Genomic DNA, 25180 nt, shown 5'->3' with positions numbered 1-25180 from the left:
AAAAGAAATCAAGAAAGGAAACTTAACTGTAATATACACTGTATAGCTATACATGTAGGTCTGATTTAGTCATTCAACACATCACTCAATGCTTGAAAGTTTACAGTACCGATATTCCGAAACATTTACAGTACAACCTGGCTCCGCCCTCACTAACGGCCGTGCCGTAAAACATATTAACGAAAAACGAGAAGTTCATGTAGATTTATTTTTTTAATGTCAATCAATATCTTATGCCAAATTACAATGTACATACATACACAATTCAAGAGTTGCATTACAAGTAAGAGATATCCAGTCCTTCCGTCTTTGCGTATTGCAGAGTTATCTACTCTTGAGAGCAGGTATTGATTGTTACGACATTGGTTTGTGTGAGAAAATTACGTCGTTTTCTCAAAAATTGATGACGTTACTCTCACAAACAAGTGACGTAACAATCAATACCTGCTCCCAAGAGAAGATAACTCTGCAATACGCAAAGACGGAATTGGATATTGAAAATCAGGCGAATACTGTACATGATTACGTTCCAAGATAGGGCTATTGTAAATTTTAGTATCATATAATAACATTACATTTTTTGCAAACACATTCTTTTATAAAAAAAGCTACTCCTTTTATACAAGTGTAATACAGTTAACGACATCTGTCTCACTTCTAGTTTATAACATTAAATAAAATTTCCTGTTTCGTTAGTAAATATAGTATGGCGTGGACCACAATATATATGCAAAACTATTATAGCATTTTAAAAATTGTATTTTGTATATCATACAACTGGTTTCTGCACATGCAAAAGAATAGCAATCCAAAATTATTTATTACATAAACAATCAACTTTTCGTTTGGGTATGTAAAAATCTTTTTTTTTTCAGTGAAAAATATTAATTCGGAGTTTAGAATGATATATAGTTATGCAATATTATTTTGGCATATATGCAAGCGTATTTAATCATGGAGCCGTTGCCGCACCCAGTGTTGATAACGTTTTGACCCACATATTAGTAATAATCGTTTAAAGATAGCATGCCGTCGTCGAAATAGTGCAAGTACATTGGTGTGTCTTATGGATATCTCACAAAAGCTGTTTAATTTCAAGCCTCTTAAATATTCTACTTCAAAAAGCAGACACGTATTTGCGAGTAACCAGATGCGCTACATCGGAAATAGGTTTTTTATTTATATATTTTATGATCTCGGTAAACTACAGATTAATGATCACAATCTTGATAATTTGAAAATAATTCATATGCTTTATATATATATATATATTTTTACTTTTTAAATTTCCCACATAAAAAAAAGCAACGCAGGTAATTATTATTTGACTAACTACAACATGTAAGCCCAATTTACAATCGGTCGAAATTTTCTTCCGGAAAGGTATTAATTATAATTTTATAAAGAAAAACAACATTTGAAGAAATTTCATTTTTTAATGAACTTATTATTTGATATTGGAAAATAACAAAAAACGCTGTATTTTTCCAATATCAAATATTGTATGAAACAAATAGATCGCTGTGAAGAAAAACAAAAAATACTGAAAACTATTTAATCTTTGGTAAAACCTAAAAAATACTATAAAAATGAATGCTTCATCAGATCTAACATGATGTAAAAGTGTCAGTGCTATAATGCGAAGCAGTATGTAGGTCCAATCACAGATACACAAACAGGTGTTTTATATATGGAAAACTTAACGACAGGTTATTTCTGAATCTTTAATTACATATGTAGTCAATATCACGTAAACAATTAAATGATAAACTATGTAAATATCTTCAAAGCTTCAGATATCTCGGGTATCAAACTAAACTTTTAAGTAAGTCTATTCGAGGTGGCTTGTAATTATAAGTGCATAGCCAATTCAAATAAGCTTTTAGAGGGAAGGGAGATAAGTCGTTCAAAATAATTCGGTCACGAATATAAACACAGGCTGCTGTCAGCTGATGAGCGCATCCGACTCTGCTATGCTAAACAGGATATGTGTGGATCCTGGCTTTACACATCCCGGTTTTGTTTTCGTGCGATGTTTACGTTTACGATTGTACGTATGACCAAACACAGGGAGATTCGGAGTACCAGCGCTGACCTAACAGGACTATGCTAATTTTAAAATGAAATCTTCGGCGATAAATTGGGTCATGGCTATATCTGTACGGTAAAATACCGGGCTAGCAGATTATGTTATCAGCTGTCAGCGAGAATAGGTGTCTTTCTGAGGATTGAGAGTTGACTATTACTTTTAAAGGTTTGTATAATATTTAATATCACGGAAACATCTACTTACATTACCATTTACTATTGTTATTTTTTGCGGATGCAAATTGAGATACATGCACTTGATGTTGCATATGACTCAGCTGCTAAACTTGAACTAAGGCAGCTTAAACAAAAACAAATCTCGCGGCCAAGTTAATGCTTTATTTGTTACTGTATTTTCTTTGAGATTTGAGCTCTCATGAGTAAAAAAAAGTATCAAGTGCTTGAGATTCAGTGATCAGTGAAGGTTAGTATAGAGTTCTAAAGATTTTTAAATGCTGCATGTCAAACATTCCTGCAAGATTTAGTTTCAAATTTCAACATCTCAATGCCAATGACAAATACCATATTTTTGTTTATCTACAGCGACGTTAGGTGACTTAAGTGAAATTAAAAAATGCTGGATTGGAATGTTTGTATAATCAATATCATCCAGCCCATCTTTTTGGCCAGCATCACTTTCACATGCTTGTGGGTCAATGGCCGCACAGCATCATATACACATACTTGTATATAGTACCTAGGTGTTCTTACTCGGCCTGTGCAGTCATCAGTCTGTCTAACATGTGATAGCAGAATGAACGCTTCGTCAATGCAACAAAGATTTGTGGCTGTGCTGTGAAAGGATAATATACATACGACCTTAATGACATTTGTGATCAGACTATCAAATCCAGCATGTTTAATCAATTCTCTAGCTAAATATAGGTGGTCTACTTAATCTAGAAAAGAAGAAAATTGGATTTCTGAATTGTGATATGTTGAAATAATGAAGTAAATCGCAATTATTCAACAGTGAACGATATATCTTGCAAAAAAGATTAAGATAGCATAGTTATTTAAGTTTTGTTCAATTATTGCATGATCTTTGACAAGAAGCAAATTGGATTTCTGAATTGTGAGTGATTTGTCGAAACAATGTGTAAATCTTAAATGATCACCAGTGGTGGATAAAACTTGCAAAAAAGTATTAAGATATACTAGTTACTTAAGTTTAGATCAAATATTGAACGGTCTTATATCTAAAAAGGCGACGCATTTATTTTGGCTTAATAAAATATATTCCTTAAAATGAAATTTAGACCCTGCAGATTCCTGCGGTAGACACATTGTCGAATTAGCATCCATGCACATATGTATGTACAGTCAATTTGTCAAGGCTTTACTCAGAGTACAGTGTTTCACGCATACATATTTGATAGCAGGAGTTTTAACGACCACTACCCACATCCCCTACATATTTGTTACACGGTGCTCGGAGTCCTGTATAGTATCTCCTATTAACATAGCAGGAATGTATACACCTGCTCGCTGCATACGATCGCTGTGTGTGCAGTCGCTATGCAGATACATGTGCATTTTTGCCTACATTGTGTAAAGGCAACGCTCTCGACGGAAACGATCGATCAACTGTGAATTCGTTGGGCATGTCTGCACGTGTACTGTAGGTGTTGGTGTGTGAGGGTGTGTGTGTGTGTGTGTGTGTGTGTTGGAGGGAGGAGGACTATTTTGTGTCGTTTTTCCAGCGGGTTGATATAAAGTCTTTCCTACCACCTATCGCACGATCGAAGGTCAACAAACAAATCTCAAGACACAGATATAGATTATATTTATATCCACGCATTTCGTGCTTCAGACAAGACATACTAACTACTCGTGTAATGTACATGTACAGACTAACTTACATATTCGTGTATTTTTAGTCCTTACTTGTATAGGGAACGCCCAATTAACATATATTCAAATGATTGCACCTATCTTCAAATAATTGATAGGTACAATTAATTGAAGATATGTTCAATTTAATGAGAGTTAGGTACAATGTACCTTTCCTTAATCATTTAAAGATAGGTACAATTGAATTTAACCTATCTGCAATTACTTGTACCTATATTCAATTAATTGAACCTATATTCAATTAATTGAACCTATCTTCAACTATTTGAAGATAGGTACAATTAACTGAACATATGTTAATTTGGCGTTTAATATTGTTGCGTACACTTACTTGTGAGCCGACGCGGTTAAAATTGTTATTCTCGCTTGGNACAAGCTTTGTTATTATTCAAATGTTTTATAGCATGAACAATCTCACAAAATGACACGAAAATCGAGACTATTAAAGGTACATCATGAATAATTAAATATTGGCATCTCTTAAGGAATGCTCTTCATCATACAAATCTTATCACTCCATAGGAAACTAGTTCGGGTCGTCAGTAAAATGGCCGTACAGAGATTTACGGGTGATCAACTTAATGAATAACCACAGGAAATGTAACGTTAGTAACGTAATGATTTTCTAACAGTTGTAAAACGTAGTTTTATTCAAGAACTGTGGGAATAGGGATGAAGGAATTAGGTGACATTCTCTATGATTTATATTTTTCCTTAATCTATTTTCAAACAGGAAAAATAATCAGCATGAGCTTGAAAGGAAATGATACACTGTTGTTCGACGCAATTTTCTCTGGTGACAAGGTCAAGGTCAGGGAATTGGTGGAATATGGTCTGGACAAGAACTCCGTGCTGCATTGTCCGGCTCGCTGGGAAGGAGCTACCGTTCTGGGGACAGCTGCCTGCTTAGGTTACATACTTGCATGTTTTCTTAGACGTATCAAAACAAATAAATAAATAATAATTATTCAAAAAAATATTTATTAAGGTTGATATGAAATAAATGGAACCGTCTTTATGCAAATGTTGCGCACCTTTTGAGTCTGTATGTAAGAAAATAAGTTTATATTGCAAAAATATTGTTAGTCGCATTACGTACACAACTAAAGTGTCGCTTGTTTGGTCCAAAATAAAGCAAGTTCATGATAGGCATTCCATGTTATATTTTTCAAACGAAAACAAATTGAATACTTTTTAAGAAACTTAGACTCTGGTATTAGATCTAGTGAGCTCAAGAACAATCCACTACTTTACTATTTAAAAGTTTCCATAACCGATATGTGTAAGTAAAGGGGAAAATAGGGTGTTCGATGCCCCAAAAACGCAATATAGCATTTCTAAAAGATCGGTGAAATTAACACTTTTTGCTGATAATATCGCTCAATTTAATGACTTCGTTGAACAAATTCCGTCAGAAATCAAAACCTCGATCCTCAAATATGCACACTACTACTTATCTCCTCGTACGCCAATGTCTGATTACACATCTTGTTATCTTCGTGCTGTCTTTACAGGTCACGCCGAAATAGTCCAGTATCTTCTAGAGGAAGGAACGCCAGTTAACTTTACCGACCCGTGTATGGGCCGGAGTGCCCTTCATTGGGCCATCATGGGCGACCAGTACCAGGTGGTAAAGTTGTTGATAAAAAAGGGTGCGGATACCAACAGTGTCGATAAAGAGTGTGTGACGCCACTGCTTCGCGCAGCAATTGGAAGAAATTATAACTTGGTGAAATTACTCCTGAAAAATGGAGCAGATGTCAACAGGAAAGATTATCTACAATGTTCCGCGCTACATTATGCATGCGTTCATGGTGATCCGAAACTTGTTGACCTGATTATTAAGGGAGGTTGTGTTCTTAACAACAAAGCCGTCATCGGGAAAGGCACTCCGTTAGCTAGTCTTGTTCATCATAAAGACATCGGGTCAATAGTGTTATTGCTAGACGCCGGGTATGACCTCTCAAATGAAAATTGGCTGAAAAATCACACGAACACAAACAATCAAGGAGACAACGTTATCCAGATGCTAGTTCAAAGTCAACAGAATCCGTTACGGCTTAGCACATGTTGCAGAAAGGTGATTCGGAAACAGATGGGTGGCAGGAACGTGCAGGAAAAATTAAACACCCTTAATATTCCACTGGCATTAAAATCATATGTATTGCTGCAACAATAATGGGGAATACTGTATCACCTTTACATTTACATTTCAAATATCTCGTCTATGTTTTAGAGAATGTAAGGATGCTGGGGACAGGCAAATAATTTCATGTTGTTCCTCTTGTTGCAAAACCTTTTCAAATATATCATTTGCAGCAAATGCAGCATTCTCGAATTTTAAGTGATGACAACAGTATTCCCGAATATTAAGTGATGACAAAAGTATTCCCGAATATTAAGTGATGACAAAAGTATTCCCGAATATTAAGTGATGACAAAAGTATTCCCGGATATTTAGTGATGACAAAAAGTATTCCCGAATATTTAGTGATGACAAAAGTATTCCCGAATATTAAGTAATGGCAAAAGTATCCTTAAATATTAAGAGATTACAAAATGTTATCAAATAGTATGTGATAAATGTGCTTGAATATTAAGTGATGAAAAAAGTATTCCAGAATATTAAGTGATTGCTAAATTATTCTCGAATATTGAGTAATGACAAAAGTATTCCCGAATATTAAGTGATGACAAAAGTATTCCCGACATTTAGTAATGGCAAAAGTATTCTCAAATATTAAGAGATTACAAAATGTTATCAAATAGTATGTGATAAATGTGCTTGAATATTAAGTGGTGAAAAAATGCTCGAATATCAAGTGATATCGATGTCATGTTCTCAAATATTAAGTGGTGATATGTTCGAATATTATGTGGTAATTTGTTTGGTATAATATTTAGTGTGGAAATGAGCCCACTAATATTGAATTTCAAGTGATGATACATTTGCTAGTTTATTGATAAGTGTTCTCGAAATATTATATGATAATAATTGTTTTTAAAGTTATGTGAGAATTGGAGTGTTCGATATTTTTAGAGAAAGTGCGTTCGAATATGTAGTGGTAACAACATTTACGCCAGTATCACGTGATTTTAACGTCACTTGAATATCATTGGTAATTGTGCTTGAATATTTTGTGATATGTGTTTTCGAACATCAGGTGCTGATAAAAGTATTCAAATATGACGTGATTATTATTTTGTCCGAATATTAAGTGATGTTATTATGTAGGTATGCTACAATATTAAGTGACGATTAGAGTTCATGAATATTTCACATATAAGCAATAGACCATGGTATAGACACGGCGGAATTCATATGGATCTCTCCTAGTCTTTTAATGAATTTGACATCTTTAACGAGTATTTCTTTTATCATAATGTAACAGAGGTCTTTATATTTTCAATGCCTCCGCTATTTTTTGGAGTCGAACCCAGAACCTCTGGTGAGCTAATGAGAAATTCTCACTATCCGAGTCTGTAGGAAGCTGCTAGTATTTTACCAGGGTGATCAAATAGTTCAGGCATGTCGAAAAGGGGTCAATACGTCAGGACAAAGGTCGTTATTTATGTGTTGATAGGCAAAGATCTGCGTCATTTGCACCAAGATAATTATATACCGTGTCATACTTGATTTGAAGATTATTCGAATAACTGTACTCAGAACATTACTAGCGACCCAAACAGAATCGTTCGAATTGCAACCTGTCCGAAAATCATTAGCTTCTGTCTTCGGTTAGGAATTATATCTGAATAAGGTTTTGATCAACAGATCTTCTAAAACAATATGTACATTGCATCATAACTATAAGTGATATGACTATCCGTTCCGTTTGCTACATGTAATGAGCTTACATGTACCTGTACGAGTGCCTGTATCTGTGTTTTAATCCATAAATGCTTACATGTGATGTGAATATGTAACCGATTGTTCGGAAATTCCAAGGTACAATTGTAATAAAGAAATTGCATGTGATTGAGTGCATTGTATCCATGTGTATTTCTATGTGTTTTTTTAAGCATTACTTATTTGTATAAATACTGTGTATCGTCTTCTATATTTTCGTTTTGAGCTTATTTTGTTCACTTGTACACAGGATAAGACGTTAGTTTTCATCACCCAATCAACTCATTCTCATTTCTTAATGGTGTGAAACAGACATCGCAACATTACTTCGCTAATTTGTAACAATCGATACTTTCCTGAACATTCTTGCATATTTCGACTCCCTCAGTTCGCAATGATTCTCCGAAACGGTTTTTTGTCCAGCTCAAAATATTTCTGCAGATCCTGCACCGAATCTGGCATTTGACATGATGTCTGAATTTAAAGTAAAGAAATTATGTATGTTATGGATCACCAACGATCTTAAATCATGATTCACAATGAACTTGACGGGTAAAAACTAGGTATTGTATATCAGGAAATGTTCGCCCTGTGAAACGCTCGCCCTTAGCTAGAATGATCCATATTTGCCCAGTGTTAATTTCGCCCTTAACATTAAATTACTATGCATATTGTGTTGTGTACTTACGCTCCTTGTAATGATAAATTCGCCCTCGAAACGAAGGACGAAACAGTGGGAATGTAAACTGCAGTGAAATTTCCTGGTATACCGTAGGGCGACCGAAAATATTATCTTTAACGAAGGAATCTCAGAAGATTGTCATCGATAAGTTGTAGATGGGTCAGCATGATGCATCTTTACAGAATATATTGATACTAAAACATGTTCTTTAAAAGCAAGTCAACGACGACATGTAAACTCCGAAGGCAGGGAAGGCTATTTGAAGCATGTTCTTACATTTTTCTCGACAAATGTATTCAGCTTGGGAAATGAACATATAAAAAGTGAGTTTTTTCATCAGTTATTGAATATTTTTTCTGAAACTTAGTGTGCATGTACCTCAAATAGGTTTGAGAACTATTGGAGGAGGATTTTTTGTGACAGGGATTGTTAAATGCTAACGGAATACATTTTTGAATTTGATTTACAGTTTGGCGTGGCAGCCATATTGGAGAAATCTCTTACCATCGGGGTAATATTTTTGTTAGACAATAAAAAAATATTATCCCTCAGGTTGGAGATTTCTCTGTCGCACCCTCAAGTTAAGGGGAGTTTCTATTTATCTACGTTTATGACCAAAATCCTTAGTGAGCCTTACTGTAGTTTCGTTATCACCTATCCGGTTCTCAATTTGAGGACGTGGCATTGCTATGATTTGACTGCCGGGTGTCATCTATGGAGCAGAAAAAGCTTACTTTCCCGGGGAACTTGCTCTTATTGACATCGACCTTTACTTACAACATGATCCACAGGGACGGTATACAAGTAAGGGATTTCTTTTTTTCGATCTCGAAAGAGGTATGGCGGAAAACTGCCCGTAATTCCTTAATTCGGCATTTATGAAAACGGAGAAAAAAATTAAGCAGTAAAACATTTCGTGTAGCCAAAATGCATACAAAAGATACACAACCAATTGAATATGAATTTTTAAACTGCTGAGAAATTAGGTATTGCTAATATGATACAGCAAATATAGCCATATACACTATATCTATGAAAGTAATGGGGTTTCCCGAAATTAAAAAATACTTTCAAAACTTTCCCATCCGAGGACCAACTTTTGAATAAACTTTTTGTGACCGTGATGTAATATGCAAAAACAAATCGTATTACGGAAAAGTGGTCCTCCTTTGGGAAAGTGCTAAAAATAATGAAAAACAGGGGTGATCAAGTTTCTCTAAACTGCGACCGGTGTTTCTCGGGTTTAATTAGTTTGTAATTGCTAATATCTATATGTTCTTTGTAGCCGAATGTGTAACGCAGTTTACTTGTGACTAGAAAATAAACGGTGCAGGTTCGAATCCTCCTTCAGTTATTTTTTGTTTTAAATATTTAGGCATGTTATCATTTTCCTTAATAAGGCAATGGTGTGGTGGTTTTTTTTAAATCGATGGAAGATTTTGTTTACATTTTAATAACATACCTATTGATTTATCAGTTTTGTTAGTAATAATTTCTTTACTATTTAGTGCGACATACTTCTATCGAAGCATTTCAACAAATGAATTGAATTGTTTTACCCTCCAACTGGCCATAGTAATTAAATCAAGTGCTTAAACACCAACAAATATTGCCGAATTACCAATTATGTGGTCTGTTTACAATAATCTATTCTTAGACACGGGATTCCGATATTGCTACATGTACCTGTATAAAAACATACCTGAGGACGCGTCATAACAGTGCACGGTTGGATGCGCACACTATAGCGTAACATAGCTTTAGCAACCCGCCATATCTCTTTAAATGGTACACGATGTATTATAACAAAACTTTGCACTCTGCCAGATTGGTTTATATTTCTGTCCGAGAAACAGACTGAACGCTGTAGAACATTAATGATTAATTGTTTATTATCGCTACTTCTCAATGATGATTAAGAATATGTTTCTAGCTATAACCAGAAGGTCACTTTGTTAAAATCAAAATACTAGACTTGCATGTCCATAGACGTACAATGTATTTGTTATCCCAGATAAAACGTTGGCCAACGTTCAGTGAACTCTGTATGATCATACTGGATCAACATCGGGGACCGTAATTACCGATAGGATATACGGGTATTAATAAAACCAACGAGGCAAAGTTATGGTAGATTAATGACTGCAGGCTTTTTATTAATTAAAAACGATGTCGACGTAATATTTTCATGTAATGTTAGAATTTTTTTTCTTTCTTTCTTGTAATATCATTTATGCTTAAGAGAGTAAGGCTCACAAACCGTTTGATCCGTCTTTGCGTATTGCAGAGTTATCCTCTCTTGTGAGCAGGTATTGATTGTTACGTCATTGGTTTGTGTGAGCAAATTACGTCGTTTTCTCAAAAAATGATGACGTTAATCTCACAAACAAATGACTTAACAATCAATACCGGCTCACAAGTGCAGATAACTCTGCAATACGAAAAGACGGAATACACTCTGCAGAATTAGTATTCCCGCATATGACGCTGATCACAATCGGGTTTTCTTACACAAAACCGGTGCATGCGTGTTTAGTGGTGTATTTGTGACATTTAAAGAAGTCGCAAAGTTTTCATGTCCTTAAGTACACAGGTAATAGTATTGGCGTATGATTTGTATGTCAGATCGGATCACTACCCACATACCCTACATACAAAGAGTAGACTATGCTATAGTGGTGTCCTGGTCAATATGGGAACAACCTTTTGATTTTGAGGGGAAGAGATGTGGCAAAATTTGGAAATAAGAATCAAATACCTGATTACTAACAGGGCTATACGGATCTATTTTATTATCCAAACCCTTGTTTATCATGATAGTAGAATTTGTCAAAATGTGCCGTGGTTATTTGTCATTTTGAAGCAGTGTTTGATGTAATATCACTCTACGGTGGCCGGGTATATACCGACTGATTTTAAGTCTGATAACAACCTTACTTGTACTCTGAGCCTGCAAAATGAGATCGTCTTTGTGCAGATACATACAAATTGTATATATGCATGTTCTCGTCGTAAGCGATAAATCAACGCTGGTGTGGTGTGGCATGTCAGCAACTATACCCACGGGGGAGAAGGGGGACTATAGTTACGGTGTCGTCAATCATTTACTAGTATCCCCTATATTTATCATTGTGCAGAACGGGTGGGGGATATATATATATGTTTTTCCAGTGTTATTGATATAATGGTCATGACATGTTATGCCTCCCCCTCCTCCCTCCCCTATCTGACCTGATGAGGTCAAGCCCAAGACAAACAAAATAGGGCACATTCCTGTAGGCGTGGGAAGATTGACTAGGTTTGTGAGCGTGGAGTAAAGTCCTGTAATATTTATCAACAATGTCCTTGCGCGTTAGATTGGAGTTATTGTAACATTTCACATTTGCATTAAACTAACAGTTTAATACATCAGTCCAGACAGTTGAAGGCATTTAATTAAATGACATTTATTAGGAAGTATTTTACGTTCGTCATATATTATTTGATCACTACAAAAACTTGTAATGACGTCACTCTGATCTATCCCTCGATGACGTGGGGTCAACGGTCGTAAAGAAATCTGATACTTTAACAGTTTGAAACGTAGTTGTAAGCGCCAACGAGTCAAGAATTAATACGAAATAAATCTGGGTGACTTTTCTATCCTTTTTTTTTCTATCCGTGATATGAATTTTAAACAGTAAATAATCAACAAGGGCAATAAAGGTATTGCTAGACTGCAGTTTAACGCCATTTTCTCAAGGGGCAATTAATGTCAAGGTCATATCATCAGTGGATGAACTCCTTGCAACATTGCAATAATATGTATAAAGTGGCCAAACGTTGGGAAGTCAGTAGTCCTTGCTTTCCCTTTTCGGTGTCACCGCGTTTTTCTCGTGGCACGCGAGGTTTCCTCCAACTCCCGTAATTCCCTACTAGATTTAACGTGTTGGACCAAAGACTAATTAGGTGACGGGGAAATGTCAGGGAGGTTACAATCTCATTATATGCCATGAGTGTTCTTCAAAGAAAGGATTCCAGTGTTATAGACATGGTTCCTTTACTTGCACCTCCAACGTTCCAGGTGGAGCCTGTTGAGATAAGCGATTGGAAAACCCTATAAGGTTCCGTGTAGATGTCCCATATTTTTTCATACTATGTAACTTTTAGTGTCTTTGTTAAAATTTCAAAGAGTGTAACTTTAACCAAAAAATGTAACAACTTCCCAAATGATCATCTTTTTTTTCTTCAATTATTAAGGAAGTAGTATCCTGCAGGAAATGAGCCATGTAACAGATGATTTTAATCAGATTGACTTTGATCAAATTTAATATAATTACTCTTGAAAGTTTGTTTTTACTCTTGTCCTTTCTTAGTTTCTTTGAGAAAATATTGTCGGTCAAGCTTAATTTCAATGACAAGATTCAACATATCAAGGAGACCGTCAATATCAATCAAGTGTCCATTTTGAATCACTCGACTATACAACATATACATGAGTGGCATATAAAGGTAACTGTAAATAACGAAAGGAAGGAGCCTGAAAACAAAATCTTTTAACATTTTCTTGCAATTTTTTTTTCCGTTTTTATTCATTTGATTCTGCTGTTATTTTAATGAGAAATGTAATAATTTCCCACATGCAAGAACTGTCCTCTTAATTGTAAGACAATGTGTCCACAAATCGTAAAACATGACAAGTAAGCACTATAATCATCCTAGTCCTGTTTATTGCACATGTTACAATGAACGACAAAAAACATGAAAAAGCAGATACAAAATGGGGTCAAATGTTTCTTATTTTACCTTAGAAAGANCCACCCCCCACCCCTCCCCCCACAATAAAAACCCCAACAAAACAAAACAAAATAACATAATATGGAAAGATTTCTTGGTATCCTCATCAATTCCCACTGAAAAGTTTGGTCGTATGTGCTAATGTGCTATATGGTGATAGAAATCAAGTCAGTGGGTAAGGGGAGGTAATCCCGTAAGTTAATTTCATTACAGTGAACAGTTTGCCATATATCACATATTTTTGTTTGTTTCGTGGGTGATGAGCTCTCTCAATGATAGCCTTCCACCTGTCTCAATCATTTCACCTTGGAATAGTTAGTCCTGATAGATAAAGACAAATTACCATAACAATAGACATGCTAATATTAATGCTATTTAGCAAACACTTATGCATGGACAGTCATTAACTTGGAAATGATAGGGAGGCTCCTTAACGCTTTTACATCTACAACCAGTTGTTATGCAATAACAGATGATGTAGGCAAATTGAAAAGATTTCCATCTTTTGTAAGCTAAAGTAATGGTTACACAGTTCTTTCTCTGACCATCTTGTCTGCAAGTCTCCGAAAAAGATACAATGTTGTACACTGCTTTTGACATCAAGGACGACACCGACCTCAAACGTTCTATCGACCAATAGACGAGCCAAATACAGTGAGTGACACGCAGAAACAACCGTTCCTTTTGTGGGCGTGTTCTTTTTGAACACGACTTGTTGACGCCATAACGATTTTGATTATAAAACGTATTTAATGAAAATTAATTAAGAGTCAAACCCTTCAAATAACTGATTGTAATAATGAAGGTTTCAATTCTGACAGACATTAACCCTTTCACCCCTATGTAACTTTAGTAGACTCTACCATGTACTGATATGGATGAGTCCATTATGGTCTACAGTGTTGAAAGATTTTAGAGATAGAATGTGCAACATCAAATGATAATGTTGAAAACATTTGGCTTAATGCTGACATCACAACTAAAGAACCAACATCAAGTTTCACTAAAACAATTATGCCGACACACATCCTGGTACACAGCAAGTAAAGAACCACCAGCAACCTTCCTAAAGCAATTAAATCAGCTATAATGTAAATATTTCATTATGAATAGTTTTGTGTCAGCTATGTTCACAATAGTCTGGTGTGTACTGACAAACACACAATTGCTTCTTATAGCCACTGACAGAGGGCTGCTGAGTTTAACTCAAACTCATATTGACCTGAAAATGTCATGGTGTCGGAAGGCATTATTTGGATGATTTCATTGGTGGTTTTTAACTTGTGATGGCAACTTTAATCAAATCTAGCTGTTCCTGGACAACAACAAAATAAAACAATTATATAACATTAACAAAAAGATCATGTCTTCGTCTTTTTCGTTCGTTGTTTCTTCCACGCTTTGTGTTTCTGTTTCAAATATTTCTGTTTCTCCTTTTCTTCTTTCTCTGGATCCTGTAACATAAAATATAAAATTGTTTCAATAAAATTAAACCATACACATAATGAAGAGTTCAGTAAATCACGAAATGGTAGAGATTGGCAGATTTTTTTTACTTTCATGTGCCAAGGACGAAACAAAAATTAGGTCACAATGAATTAACACTTAGTCCAAACAAAAAATATGTGTTTCCTGTAATAAGTTGGAAACAATTAAGGTAGGTAGGTAGCTATATATAGGTAACAAGTTTTATTAAAAAAAGATTATGTGGTTTATATAGGAGTGCTCTTGACTTTAACAGTGCCCCTTTGAAAACTGCCGTAAAGAAATTAGGGTAGGCACAAAAAATTAGGGTAGGTAGGGTTACTCGAAACACCAAATATTACTGTTTTGCCTTATTTATTGTTATATCCACAAAAATGGTGTGGATTTTTTGTCCACACTGAAAGAACTGTGTATCATTTATTGTGCTGCAACATAGAAATATGGAAGTTCTCACCACATGGAAAGAGAGATGTATGTGTTGTCCACCCGACAACTCTGTGTAATGGTTATGACAATTTAATCCATACGGACAGAGTAGACAACTCGCTATAATAGTTTTGTCAATAGAATCCACATGGACAGAGGATGTGTTGTTCACTTGGTAAATTGATGGAATGGTTATGTCAAAAAAACTGGCTATAATAGTTGTGTCAATTTAATCAATATGGACAGAGTAGATGTCAACTAAACAACTCTGTATAATAGTTTTGTCAATAGAATCCACATGGACAGAGAGGATGTGCTGTCCACTAGACAACTTGCTATAATGGTTATGTCAGTAAAATAACATATACTCACTTTCCCTTCCAATATCAATCTTTTCCTCTTGTTAATTGCGTGCCTTTCTCCAAAGTCTTTTTCATCTAATTTCTGTTTTAAAGGCAAGTGAAACAAACTTGATGAACATAATTATTTAGTAAATAATGACTGCATGGATGCAGTGAAATTTGTATCGCAGTTTGACTCATGTTTTTTCTGGTATTTTTGTTTGTTTGCCCTATGTTATGATGGTAAATATATGACGGCAGTGAATATTAAGTACATAGCACACCATTTTGCGATTATGGATTTTACCGACGCATGAGCGGATATTTGACAGGACAATAGTGTCCCGATTGGCAGTTATTAATGTATTATGTGTCAGGTTTAACTTCTTTGACACACACTGTGTGGAATTTCACTTTGTCCAACTCTCAACTTGTCTTGGCTAAGTTAAATACAATAAGTTATTTGATTGTCAAAATTACACATTATATCTATGTACACATGAATAATGATTAGCAATTTATAGCAGTACATTATATTTGGTAAAGTATTGGTAATTGGCAAAGTAATTTTGAATAGAGCATGTTTGGAACATTTGGTATACTGTCACAAACTAGCATTAAATCTGAGAATTTACCGCTGTAAATAGTAAATCTATGAAGAGTCACAGCGATGGATTCATTAAGGATTCGGCTGTACTTACAATCTCAGCCTCCCTGCGGGCTGTGGCCACCTCCACAAGTATTTGTAAGGCCTTCTTCTCTTCAGCCTTGTACTCTGTCATCTTCTGCTCTGCAGACATAATCAAACATCGTTGTTTTTACTAAGGACATATCTAAATATTACTGTATACTGGGGAATTTTCGCTGCAGTTTAATTTTTGCTTTTTTTTGCCTGCTGTAATGAGGGCCAATTTATCATTACAGCGAATATAGCAGACAACATAATATGCATTGTAATGAAATGTGGATTATTCTGATTAAGTGTGAAAGTTTGACTGGCCAAAAATTTCCCGTTATACAGTAACGATTTATCTCTCCACAGCTATAACCAAACAACATACTTCTCCATGGTAAAACCTTATTTTCTCTATAGATTTAATCAAACATATATCTCTAGACATAGCCTCGCATTTTAATTCTTATCAAACGATGTAACAAAACAGAATTCTTCTACTAATAGTAGTCTACACTAATAGTACTAATAGTAGTCTACACTAATAGTTCTAATAGTAGTCAACACTAATAGTACTAATAGTAGTCTACACTATTAGTTCTAATAGTAGTCAACACTAATAGTAGTCTACATTAATAGTTCTAATAGTAGTCAACACTAATAGTAGTCTACACTAATAGTCTACACTATAAGTAGTCTACACTAATAGTACTAATAGTAGTCTACACTAATAGTAATAATAGTAGTCTACACTAATAGTACTAATAGTAGTCAACACTAATAGTACTAATAGTAGTCAACACTAATAGTTCTAATAGTAGTCAACACTAATAGAACTAATAGTAGTCAACACTAATAGTACTAATAGTAGTCAACACTACTAGTACTAATAGTAGTCTACACTAATAGTTCTAATTGTAGTCTACACTAATTGTTCTAATAGTAGTCAACACTAATAGTACTAATAGTAGTCAACACTAATAGTAGTCTACACTAATAGTTCTAATAGTAGTCAACGCTAATAGTAGTCTACACTAATAGTACTAATAGTAGTCTACACTAATAGTACTAATAGTAGTCTACATTAATAGTAGTCTACCCTAATAGTTCTAATAGTAGTCAACACTAATAGTACTATTAGTAGTCAACACTAATAGTACTAATAGTAGTCTACACTAATAGTTCTTATAGTAGTCAACACTAATAGTACTAATAGTAGTCTACACTAATAGCTCTAATAGTAGTCAACACTAATAGTAGTCTACACTAATAGTCTACACTATAAGTAGTCTACACTAATAGTACTAATAGTAGTCTACACTAATAGTTCTAATTGTAGTCTACACTAATTGTTCTAATAGTAGTCAACACTAATAGTACTAATAGCAGTCTACACTAATAGTTCTAATAGTAGTCAACACTAATAGTACTATTAGTAGTCAACACTAATAGTACTAATAGTAGTCTACACTAATAGCTCTAATAGTAGTCAACACTAATAGTAGTCTACACTAATGGTTCTAATAGTAGTCAACACTAATAGTACTATTAGTAGTCAACACTAATAGTACTAATAGTAGTCTACACTATTAGTTCTAATAGTAGTCAACACTAATAGTAGTCTACGCTAATAGTCTATACTAATAGTAGTCTACACTAATAGTACTAATAGTAGTCTACACTTATAGTTCTAATAGTAGTCTACACTAATAGTTCTAATAGTAGTCAACACTAATAGTAGTCTACACTAATAGTCTACACTAATAGTAGTCTACACTAATAATACTAATGGTAGTCTACACTAATAGTACTAATAGCAGTCTACACTAATAGTTCTAATAGTAGTCAACACTAATAGTAGTCTACACTAATAGTTCTAATAGTAGTCAACACTAATAGTACTAATAGTAGTCTACACTAATAGTTCTAATAGTAGTCAACACTAATAGTAGTCTACACTAATAGTGCTAATAGTAGTCTACACCAATAGTAGTCTACACTCATAGTAGTCTACACTAATAGACATATAGCTACTGTACAAGTAACTGTTATAGACTAGTTTTGGAATCTAAAACATATATATTGTATACAGGTGTTGGTGTTTTTTTCAAGTATCTATACTGGCTACTGTAAACGTGGAATATTACGTGCGGGGTTAATTTACTCTTATTACGAGTTGGAATCGTCAGTGTAAATTTCCCCCTCGCGTGTGGTTTCGTTGTTAGTGTAAGGAACGACAACTTTGGTAGCTGATATTGGTACATTGTATGTGTGTGTGATGTCCTCATGTAATATCGTGCGGGGGTAATTTTGCGGTCGCGGTAGACTGACGTTTACCCGGCAGTTATCTCCTTTACTTTACAAAATGTGTACAGGTAAAAATACTAGTACAATGTAGCTACTCAGTACATGTTACGTATGCGTACCGACTGGTCATTGGACAGATGAAAATAAACTGTTTTATACTATAGATTTGGATTTACATAGACCAGATTATTGCAGCTTCTCATGGGTTTGGTTTAGTTTTACAGGGTTCCACCCTTTTACCACTGTAGACCATAATGAACTCATCCAAATCAATGTATGGTAGAGCCTACTAAAGTTACCTAGGGGTGGAAAGGTTAACCTCCTATCAACAGCTAAGGTCTTTTATGGAGGTGCCTCAATGTGTATTATGAATGTGTGCATGTGTTGTGTGTTGTGTGCTGGAGGCAGGGTATGTTGATGTATTTGCCTCCTTGTGATAACACAGATCTGATGTTTGACATCAATGTTTCAGCGTTAGAGTTAATTCACTTGGTGTGTAAACCATATTTTGGCATGGCAATACCAACTGTAAATCACATAAAAAGTTTGAGTTAGCAGGGTTTTACTGTATGCTAGTGTAGAATAAAATATAAGAACTGAGCAAGTAATTTCAAAAATAAATCTTCCATATTAAACAATTTGCACATACTTGTAAACTCCTCAATGGCGTGGATCAACTTAATGTCAAACTGTGTCACCAAGGTTATAGACATGCCTCCCCTACCTGGAGAAAACAGACAAATGAGAATACTGTTTACTAAACATAATACATATTGTGTACTGTACATAATACATAGAAAGGTGAAAGGTTAAAGGTTACCATATTGTTTACTGTACATATTACATAGAAAGGTGAAAGGTTAAAGGTTGCCATATTGTTTACTGTACATATTACATAGAAAGGTAAAAGGTTAAAGGTTACCATATTGTGTACTGTACATATTACATAGAAAGGTAAAAGGTTAAAGGTTACTATATAGTTTACTGTACATATTACATAGAAAGGTGAAAGGTTAAAGGTTACTATATTGTTTACTGTACATATTACATAGAAAGGTGAAAAGTTAAAGGTTACTATATTGTGTACTGTACATATTACATAGAAAGGTGAAAGGTTACCAAATTGTTTACTGTACATATTACATAGAAAGGTGAAAGGTTAAAGGTTACCATATTGTTTACTGTACATATTACATAGAAAGGTAAAAGGTTAAAGGTTACTATATAGGTTACTGTACATATTACATAGAAAGGGGAAAGGTTACCAAATTGTTTACTGTACATATTACATTGAAAGGTGAAAAGTTAAAGGTTACTATATTGTGTACTGTACATAATACATAGAAAGGTAAAAGGTTAAAGGTTACCATATTGTTTACTGATAATCAATTCTACACGCAATGAACTTCACAGAAGTAAGAGAGTCAATCATTACTTTGGTCAGTAGTAGTAGTAGAAATATTACACAGAACACAAAAAAAGCTATTAAAAGGTTAAATTTAACAATATAGCAAGTATAGAGAAATATGGTTTTAACTTTGACAGCACTCTTCAACGTAAAAGACAAATGGAATTGACTTCAATATCAAATTTTTGCAGCAGTGTGCATTATTTATCCCAAAACCTAGTTCTGTGAACTCAACAGGACAAAGAACATCTACAGTTTTTGAATTCTACAAACTAAACAATTTCAAACATTTGACTTGCATGAGTAAATTTTATTCTGTTTATAGGAAATAAACATCGAGATATCACAGCTGCACACATCGTAACAGTTATACCTGCCCTGGCTGTTCGACCGACCAGGTGTAGGTAGTCTTTGGGTCGGGACGGCACGTTATTTAACACTGTGAGATATCACAGCTACACACATACCAGCCCAGACTGTTCGACCAACCCATTGTACATAGTCTTTCGGTCTGGACTGCACGTTATGGTTGATGATCACTTACCTGCCCTGGCTGTTCGACCGACCCAGTGTACATAGTCTTTGGGTCAGGACGGCACGTTATGGTTGATGATCACTTACCTGCCCTGGCTGTTCGACCGACTCGGTGTACATAGTCTTTGGGTCGGGACGGCACGTTATGAAACACTGTGAGATATCACAGCTACACACATACCAGCCCAGACTGTTGGACCAACCCATTGTACATAGTCTTTGGGTCAGGACAGAACGTTATGGTTGATGATCACTTACCTGCCCTGGCTGTTCGACCGACTCGGTGTACATAGTCTTTCGGTCGGGACGGCACGTTATGGTTGATGATTAGGTCTACTGTTGGAATGTCCAAACCTCTGTAAACCAAAATAGAGACAATGATGCAAATAAAAGTTTTAATATGATCAGAATATCTTTACATTTGGCTGTACCATGTGAAAAACATGTTTCACTTGCTCAGAAACTCATTAAAAAAACTTCAAATGAAATGGAGAGCAGTTTATTGGCTTTTTAATAAGGCATCAATCAGTCTTTTAGCCACAAAATGTGATTTCCCTATATAAACAATAGGAAAGTTAACCCCCTCCCCATGGGGAAACATGAGACCCAAGGGTCATGAAATTCACAAGTTTAATAAAACACCTTAAGACCCTTCCATCTATGAAGGGTATTTGATTCTACCATATCTGGGTCTTGAGAAGAAGATTTTTGAAATTTCAGTCAATTTGGCCCTTTTGGGCCCCACCCCTCAATTTTGGTTGACATCCGCCATAGAAGATTTCTGCAAAATTTCATTGAAATTGGTTCAGGGGTTTTGGAGAAGAAGTCGAAAATGTAAATTGTTTACGGACGGACACCAGACAACGCACGAGGCCGGACAAAAGGCTTTGCCTCAGGTGACGTAAAAATGTGATGTGCTTAGTAACAAAATGCATATCACCATAATGATGGCAAAGTAACTCATACCTGCCTACAAGTTACATCAGCAGCTTTGCAAGTGTTGACAAAGCTTAGGCTTAAACTTTGACCTGCATGCTTGCCATGTCAGCAGCAATGAGGCCATTAACCAACTTAGACTTGAACTCTGACCTACCTACTTGCCACATCAGCAGCCAGTTAGACTAAAACTCTGACCTACTTACTCTTGTAGCACATATGTAAGCATAAGGATTTAGATCTAGTTTGACTTGAACTTTGACCTGGCTAACTTGAACTCTGACCTACTTGCTAGCCACATCGAGTAACATTGAAGATGATGTTTTGGTCAAAATTGAACTTTGACCTAATTCCTCACCATATCGGCAATAATATAGTTAAGGATGTTGACCAGGTTAAATTTGACCTTTGACCTAGCTAGACTTGAACTTGCACCTACCTGCAGGCTACATTGGTAGCAATGAGCATGTTGACCAGGGAAAATTTGACCTTTGACCTAGCTATAGACTTGAACTTTGACGAACCTCCTGGCCAAATCAGTTGCAATGAGGATGTTGACCTGGTTAGACTTGAACTTTGACCTAGCTAGACTTGAACTTTGACCTACCTGCTGGCCACATCAGTTGCAATGAGGATTTTGACCTGGTTAGACTTGAACTTTGCCAGGGCGGCCAGCCGCTCCTTCTGTTTGCACATGGCATGTAGAATTACACAGTTGAGGCCTAGACTGGTGCAGATCATTCCTAGAATCTGTGTGTACCTACAAACACAATTAAGTAATATCTAAAACAGGATAGATAGCAATGTAAAGAATAACTAGCATGCAAGTATATTTCACTTGTATAGCAGAATATACCTATACCAACTCTGCTTTACACTCATGAAAAATATTCTGTCATACTTGTGTAGTAGGACAAGGAATAGTGATAAAGATTAAAGTGCTGTTAGTGGGGCTCAAACCCGCGACCCTTGGCTCTCCAGCCCGATGCTGTACCGCTGAGCTAAAGGCAACCTAATCAATGCATACCTTTCACAACTGTAAAATATATACGGAATTCAACGGGAAACCATCAAACATTCTCAAATACATCTTTCAATTGACCTTTGTCTCCCGACAGAAATACTAACCAAAGATACATTACCTTAATTGTTCCTGCAAAAATGGCTACAATGGATTGTATTTTAAAATCAAAATGTATTATGAACCTGCTCGTGAAATAGATATTCAACGTGAACCCATTTATGTATCTTCCTAACTAACATGTCCTTCTATTCTAGTGTTTGACTTTATTGTTACACAAATCAAGAAAACGTGCCTCCTCACAAGCCGAGAGGTGTGTCGGTGATGTTTTGTTCTCTTTACCTCTGTGCAAATTCAAGATTACCTCATTCAGACCCCCTCTAGGTTTACCAACTATTTATAACTCTCTAAACCAAAACGTAACCTCATTTAGACAACCTCTGAGTTTATCATACAAATGCTATAAGCCAAAGTAACCTCATTCAGATCTCCTTTAAAATTATCAAATTATAAGCACCATGAGATCAAAAGTTACCTTATTCAGACAACCTCAGAACTTATACAATGCTGTGTTTACTGGGGTTATTTCATTCTGACCTACTTCAGTTTTATCAACTAGCATTGTGTAAATCAAAATCTACAATACAAGGCTATATAAATAACTCCTCCAGCTTTATTGACCCAACATTAACATTATGTCAGTGTTTTTTCTATCAAAGGTTTAATTTTACATCTCTAAAAGTTGTGTTCCAGGAACGCAATTTGAAACCATGAAGCAATACAAAACATCACTTTGATGTTTTAATAAGACAGCCTCTAGATTTACCATACAACACTGTGTAACTGAAGTAATCTCAATTTGACCACCTCTAGGTTTATAATTCAATGCTGTGTAGAGTTCAAAATAATGCCATTTTGACAACGTCTAGACTTATCACTAAAGCTGTGTGAATGAAAAGTTATCATGAAATGGCTGCAAGTTTTCATATTAAATAAACATGTATCTAAAATGGCATTGGTGAGAAAGACCACGGTCACAATGAATTCTAATTTCTATTTTACAGCCTCTAAATAAACCTATACTAACAACTCAAAATGCTAAAAGCATAGGACATGGGTAAAATTATTGCAAGTGGCTTTCTTAACCCTTATCCCGCCAAGTGCAGCATATGTCATTTTTATAAACCCATTTCCGACTGCCAAGCGCGGCAATTATGTCGTTCCGCAAAACATGCCTTCCACTGCCGATCGCGGCATATGTCGATTCCGGGGTTGCCTTTTTAAGTACGGAACTGCGGTGAGAAAATCACTGCTAGCTTTACTTAGAAATGATGACGTATTCGTTTATACCTTAATTTCATTGGCTGACTATGTGATACCCACAGTTTATTTATAAACTAAGCCACCATGACCGCGAGAGCATAGATTCAAGGTTTTGTTGACAGCGCGGAAAAATGGCGGACGACAAACTGACATAAGACAAATCGAACGACTGTAGATTATCAGCGATATATTTGACAATGACTTTTAGGGAATCGGGACTGAAGATTTACTATGTGACGCAGAAATCGTACAAGATATTGTCTTTGATCAATTATATAAAGACGTGGACATTCCTGAAGACGACTACAACACAGCATACCTCCATAAATGCCCAATTCACGGGACGGCCCGATTTGAACAAAGATATTCCAGGTGACGGCGACCCTATTCATTTTTCTCTCTCTTCGTTTTGACGTCAATATACGGACGACTCTTACGACAGAATACTAAGTACTTTTGATCATGAAACTTGGAATTGTTTTTCAGGTGATGGTAATAAATGAACTGTTTATTAGATGTAAATCATCTTTTTTACATACAAAATACACATAAAATTCAGCTTTTCTAACCTGTAGTTCGGGAAAAGTAAGCGGTATATCCAAAATTACTTTTGATATGAAAAGAAGAAGTCTTCCTGAACAAAACACTTTATATATATTTTCTTGGATTCTATAAAGATAAAAAGTTATTGTTGGTTTAATCAGATAATTAATTTTGATTAATATAGCTGTTGTTTATTTGGCAGTGGGAGGTATACCACAAATTGTATACACAGCAGTGGTGTGTATATATACACATGAGTGAATGGCGGCATAAGGGTTAATTAATAAATTTCATTAAGAAAACGTTGTCAACTTGGTTTTTTTTAGTGTTAATATATACACATATCTAACATACATCATGGAATATATCTGCAACAGGTTTTTATGTCATTATAAATATCATAGGATATGTATTTCAATCCTTAGAATTTTTTTTAGTGTTAATATACACATTTCTACCATACATCATGGAATATATAGGCAACAGGTTTTTATGTCATTATAAATATCATAGGATATGTATTTCAATCCTTAGATATCAACAATATGTACAAGAAAAGAATTCAAAAGGTAATCATCTCATAAAAATTACGACAGCAAAACTCAAATCAAAATACTGGCTCTATACTTGCAAACTTTGTGGAAAAAACCCTTTTTATAAGCTATTAATACATACTTGCATGTGTTGGTGAAAATTATAACGGAACTCCTCGGGTTCTCCTCGGTGAATTTGTCGAGGATGTGCATCAGGTAGGCGTCCTTGACGTCGGCAGCCATCAGGCAGTAGTTCTGGTCCAGGCCATCTACCAGTAGTGTCCTGTAATGGTAAAACAGGGGTGTCATCCCAGTCCGTCCACCGCCTCACAATCAGGAACAGCAGACACATACCAGTCGTCTTATACCATTAATAGGTAGGTACACTGTAGGAAAGGTA

The 25180-nt window shown here is 35.3% G+C and overlaps 2 protein-coding genes across 2 annotated transcripts in view; one reads left to right on the top strand and one right to left on the bottom strand.

Annotated features, from left to right (window-relative positions):
• The first annotated feature begins 1929 nt into the window (after positions 1-1929).
• On the top strand, positions 1930-6560 carry LOC110454250 (serine/threonine-protein phosphatase 6 regulatory ankyrin repeat subunit C-like). The gene is made up of 3 exons (XM_021503675.1): positions 1930-2254; positions 4676-4852; positions 5457-6560. The coding sequence occupies exons 2-3, from the start codon at positions 4690-4692 to the stop codon at positions 6119-6121; spliced, it is 828 nt and encodes a 275-aa protein (XP_021359350.1). The 5' UTR covers positions 1930-2254; positions 4676-4689; the 3' UTR covers positions 6122-6560.
• Positions 6561-13284: 6724 nt separating this feature from the next.
• Positions 13285-25180, bottom strand: part of LOC110454242 (probable ATP-dependent RNA helicase DDX49) — a 30950-nt gene continuing 19054 nt past the window's right edge. The window contains exons 6-12 of the mRNA XM_021503657.1: positions 24923-25063; positions 21968-22120; positions 20683-20780; positions 19132-19206; positions 16204-16292; positions 15534-15605; positions 13285-14704 (exon numbers count right to left, since the gene is read on the bottom strand). Of these exons, the coding sequence (XP_021359332.1) occupies positions 14612-14704; positions 15534-15605; positions 16204-16292; positions 19132-19206; positions 20683-20780; positions 21968-22120; positions 24923-25063 (721 nt within the window). The 3' untranslated portion in view covers positions 13285-14611. The remainder of the gene's footprint in view (positions 14705-15533; positions 15606-16203; positions 16293-19131; positions 19207-20682; positions 20781-21967; positions 22121-24922; positions 25064-25180) is intronic.

The sequence above is a fragment of the Mizuhopecten yessoensis genome, unplaced genomic scaffold (assembly GCF_002113885.1).
Source record: "Mizuhopecten yessoensis strain PY_sf001 unplaced genomic scaffold, ASM211388v2 scaffold7725, whole genome shotgun sequence".
NCBI classification, from domain to species: Eukaryota; Metazoa; Mollusca; class Bivalvia; order Pectinida; family Pectinidae; genus Mizuhopecten; species Mizuhopecten yessoensis.
Note: the sequence above shows the minus strand (reverse complement) of the source record. Positions and strands in the feature narration are given on the sequence as shown.

Coding starts and splice junctions, on each gene's coding strand:
- LOC110454250 (XM_021503675.1), top strand. CDS start 4,690: ATGAGCTTGAAAGGAAATGATACACTGTTGTTCGACGCAATTTTCTCT. Junction 4,853..5,456: donor GGGGACAGCTGCCTGCTTAG/GTTACATACTTG, acceptor CTGTCTTTACAG/GTCACGCCGAAATAGTCCAG.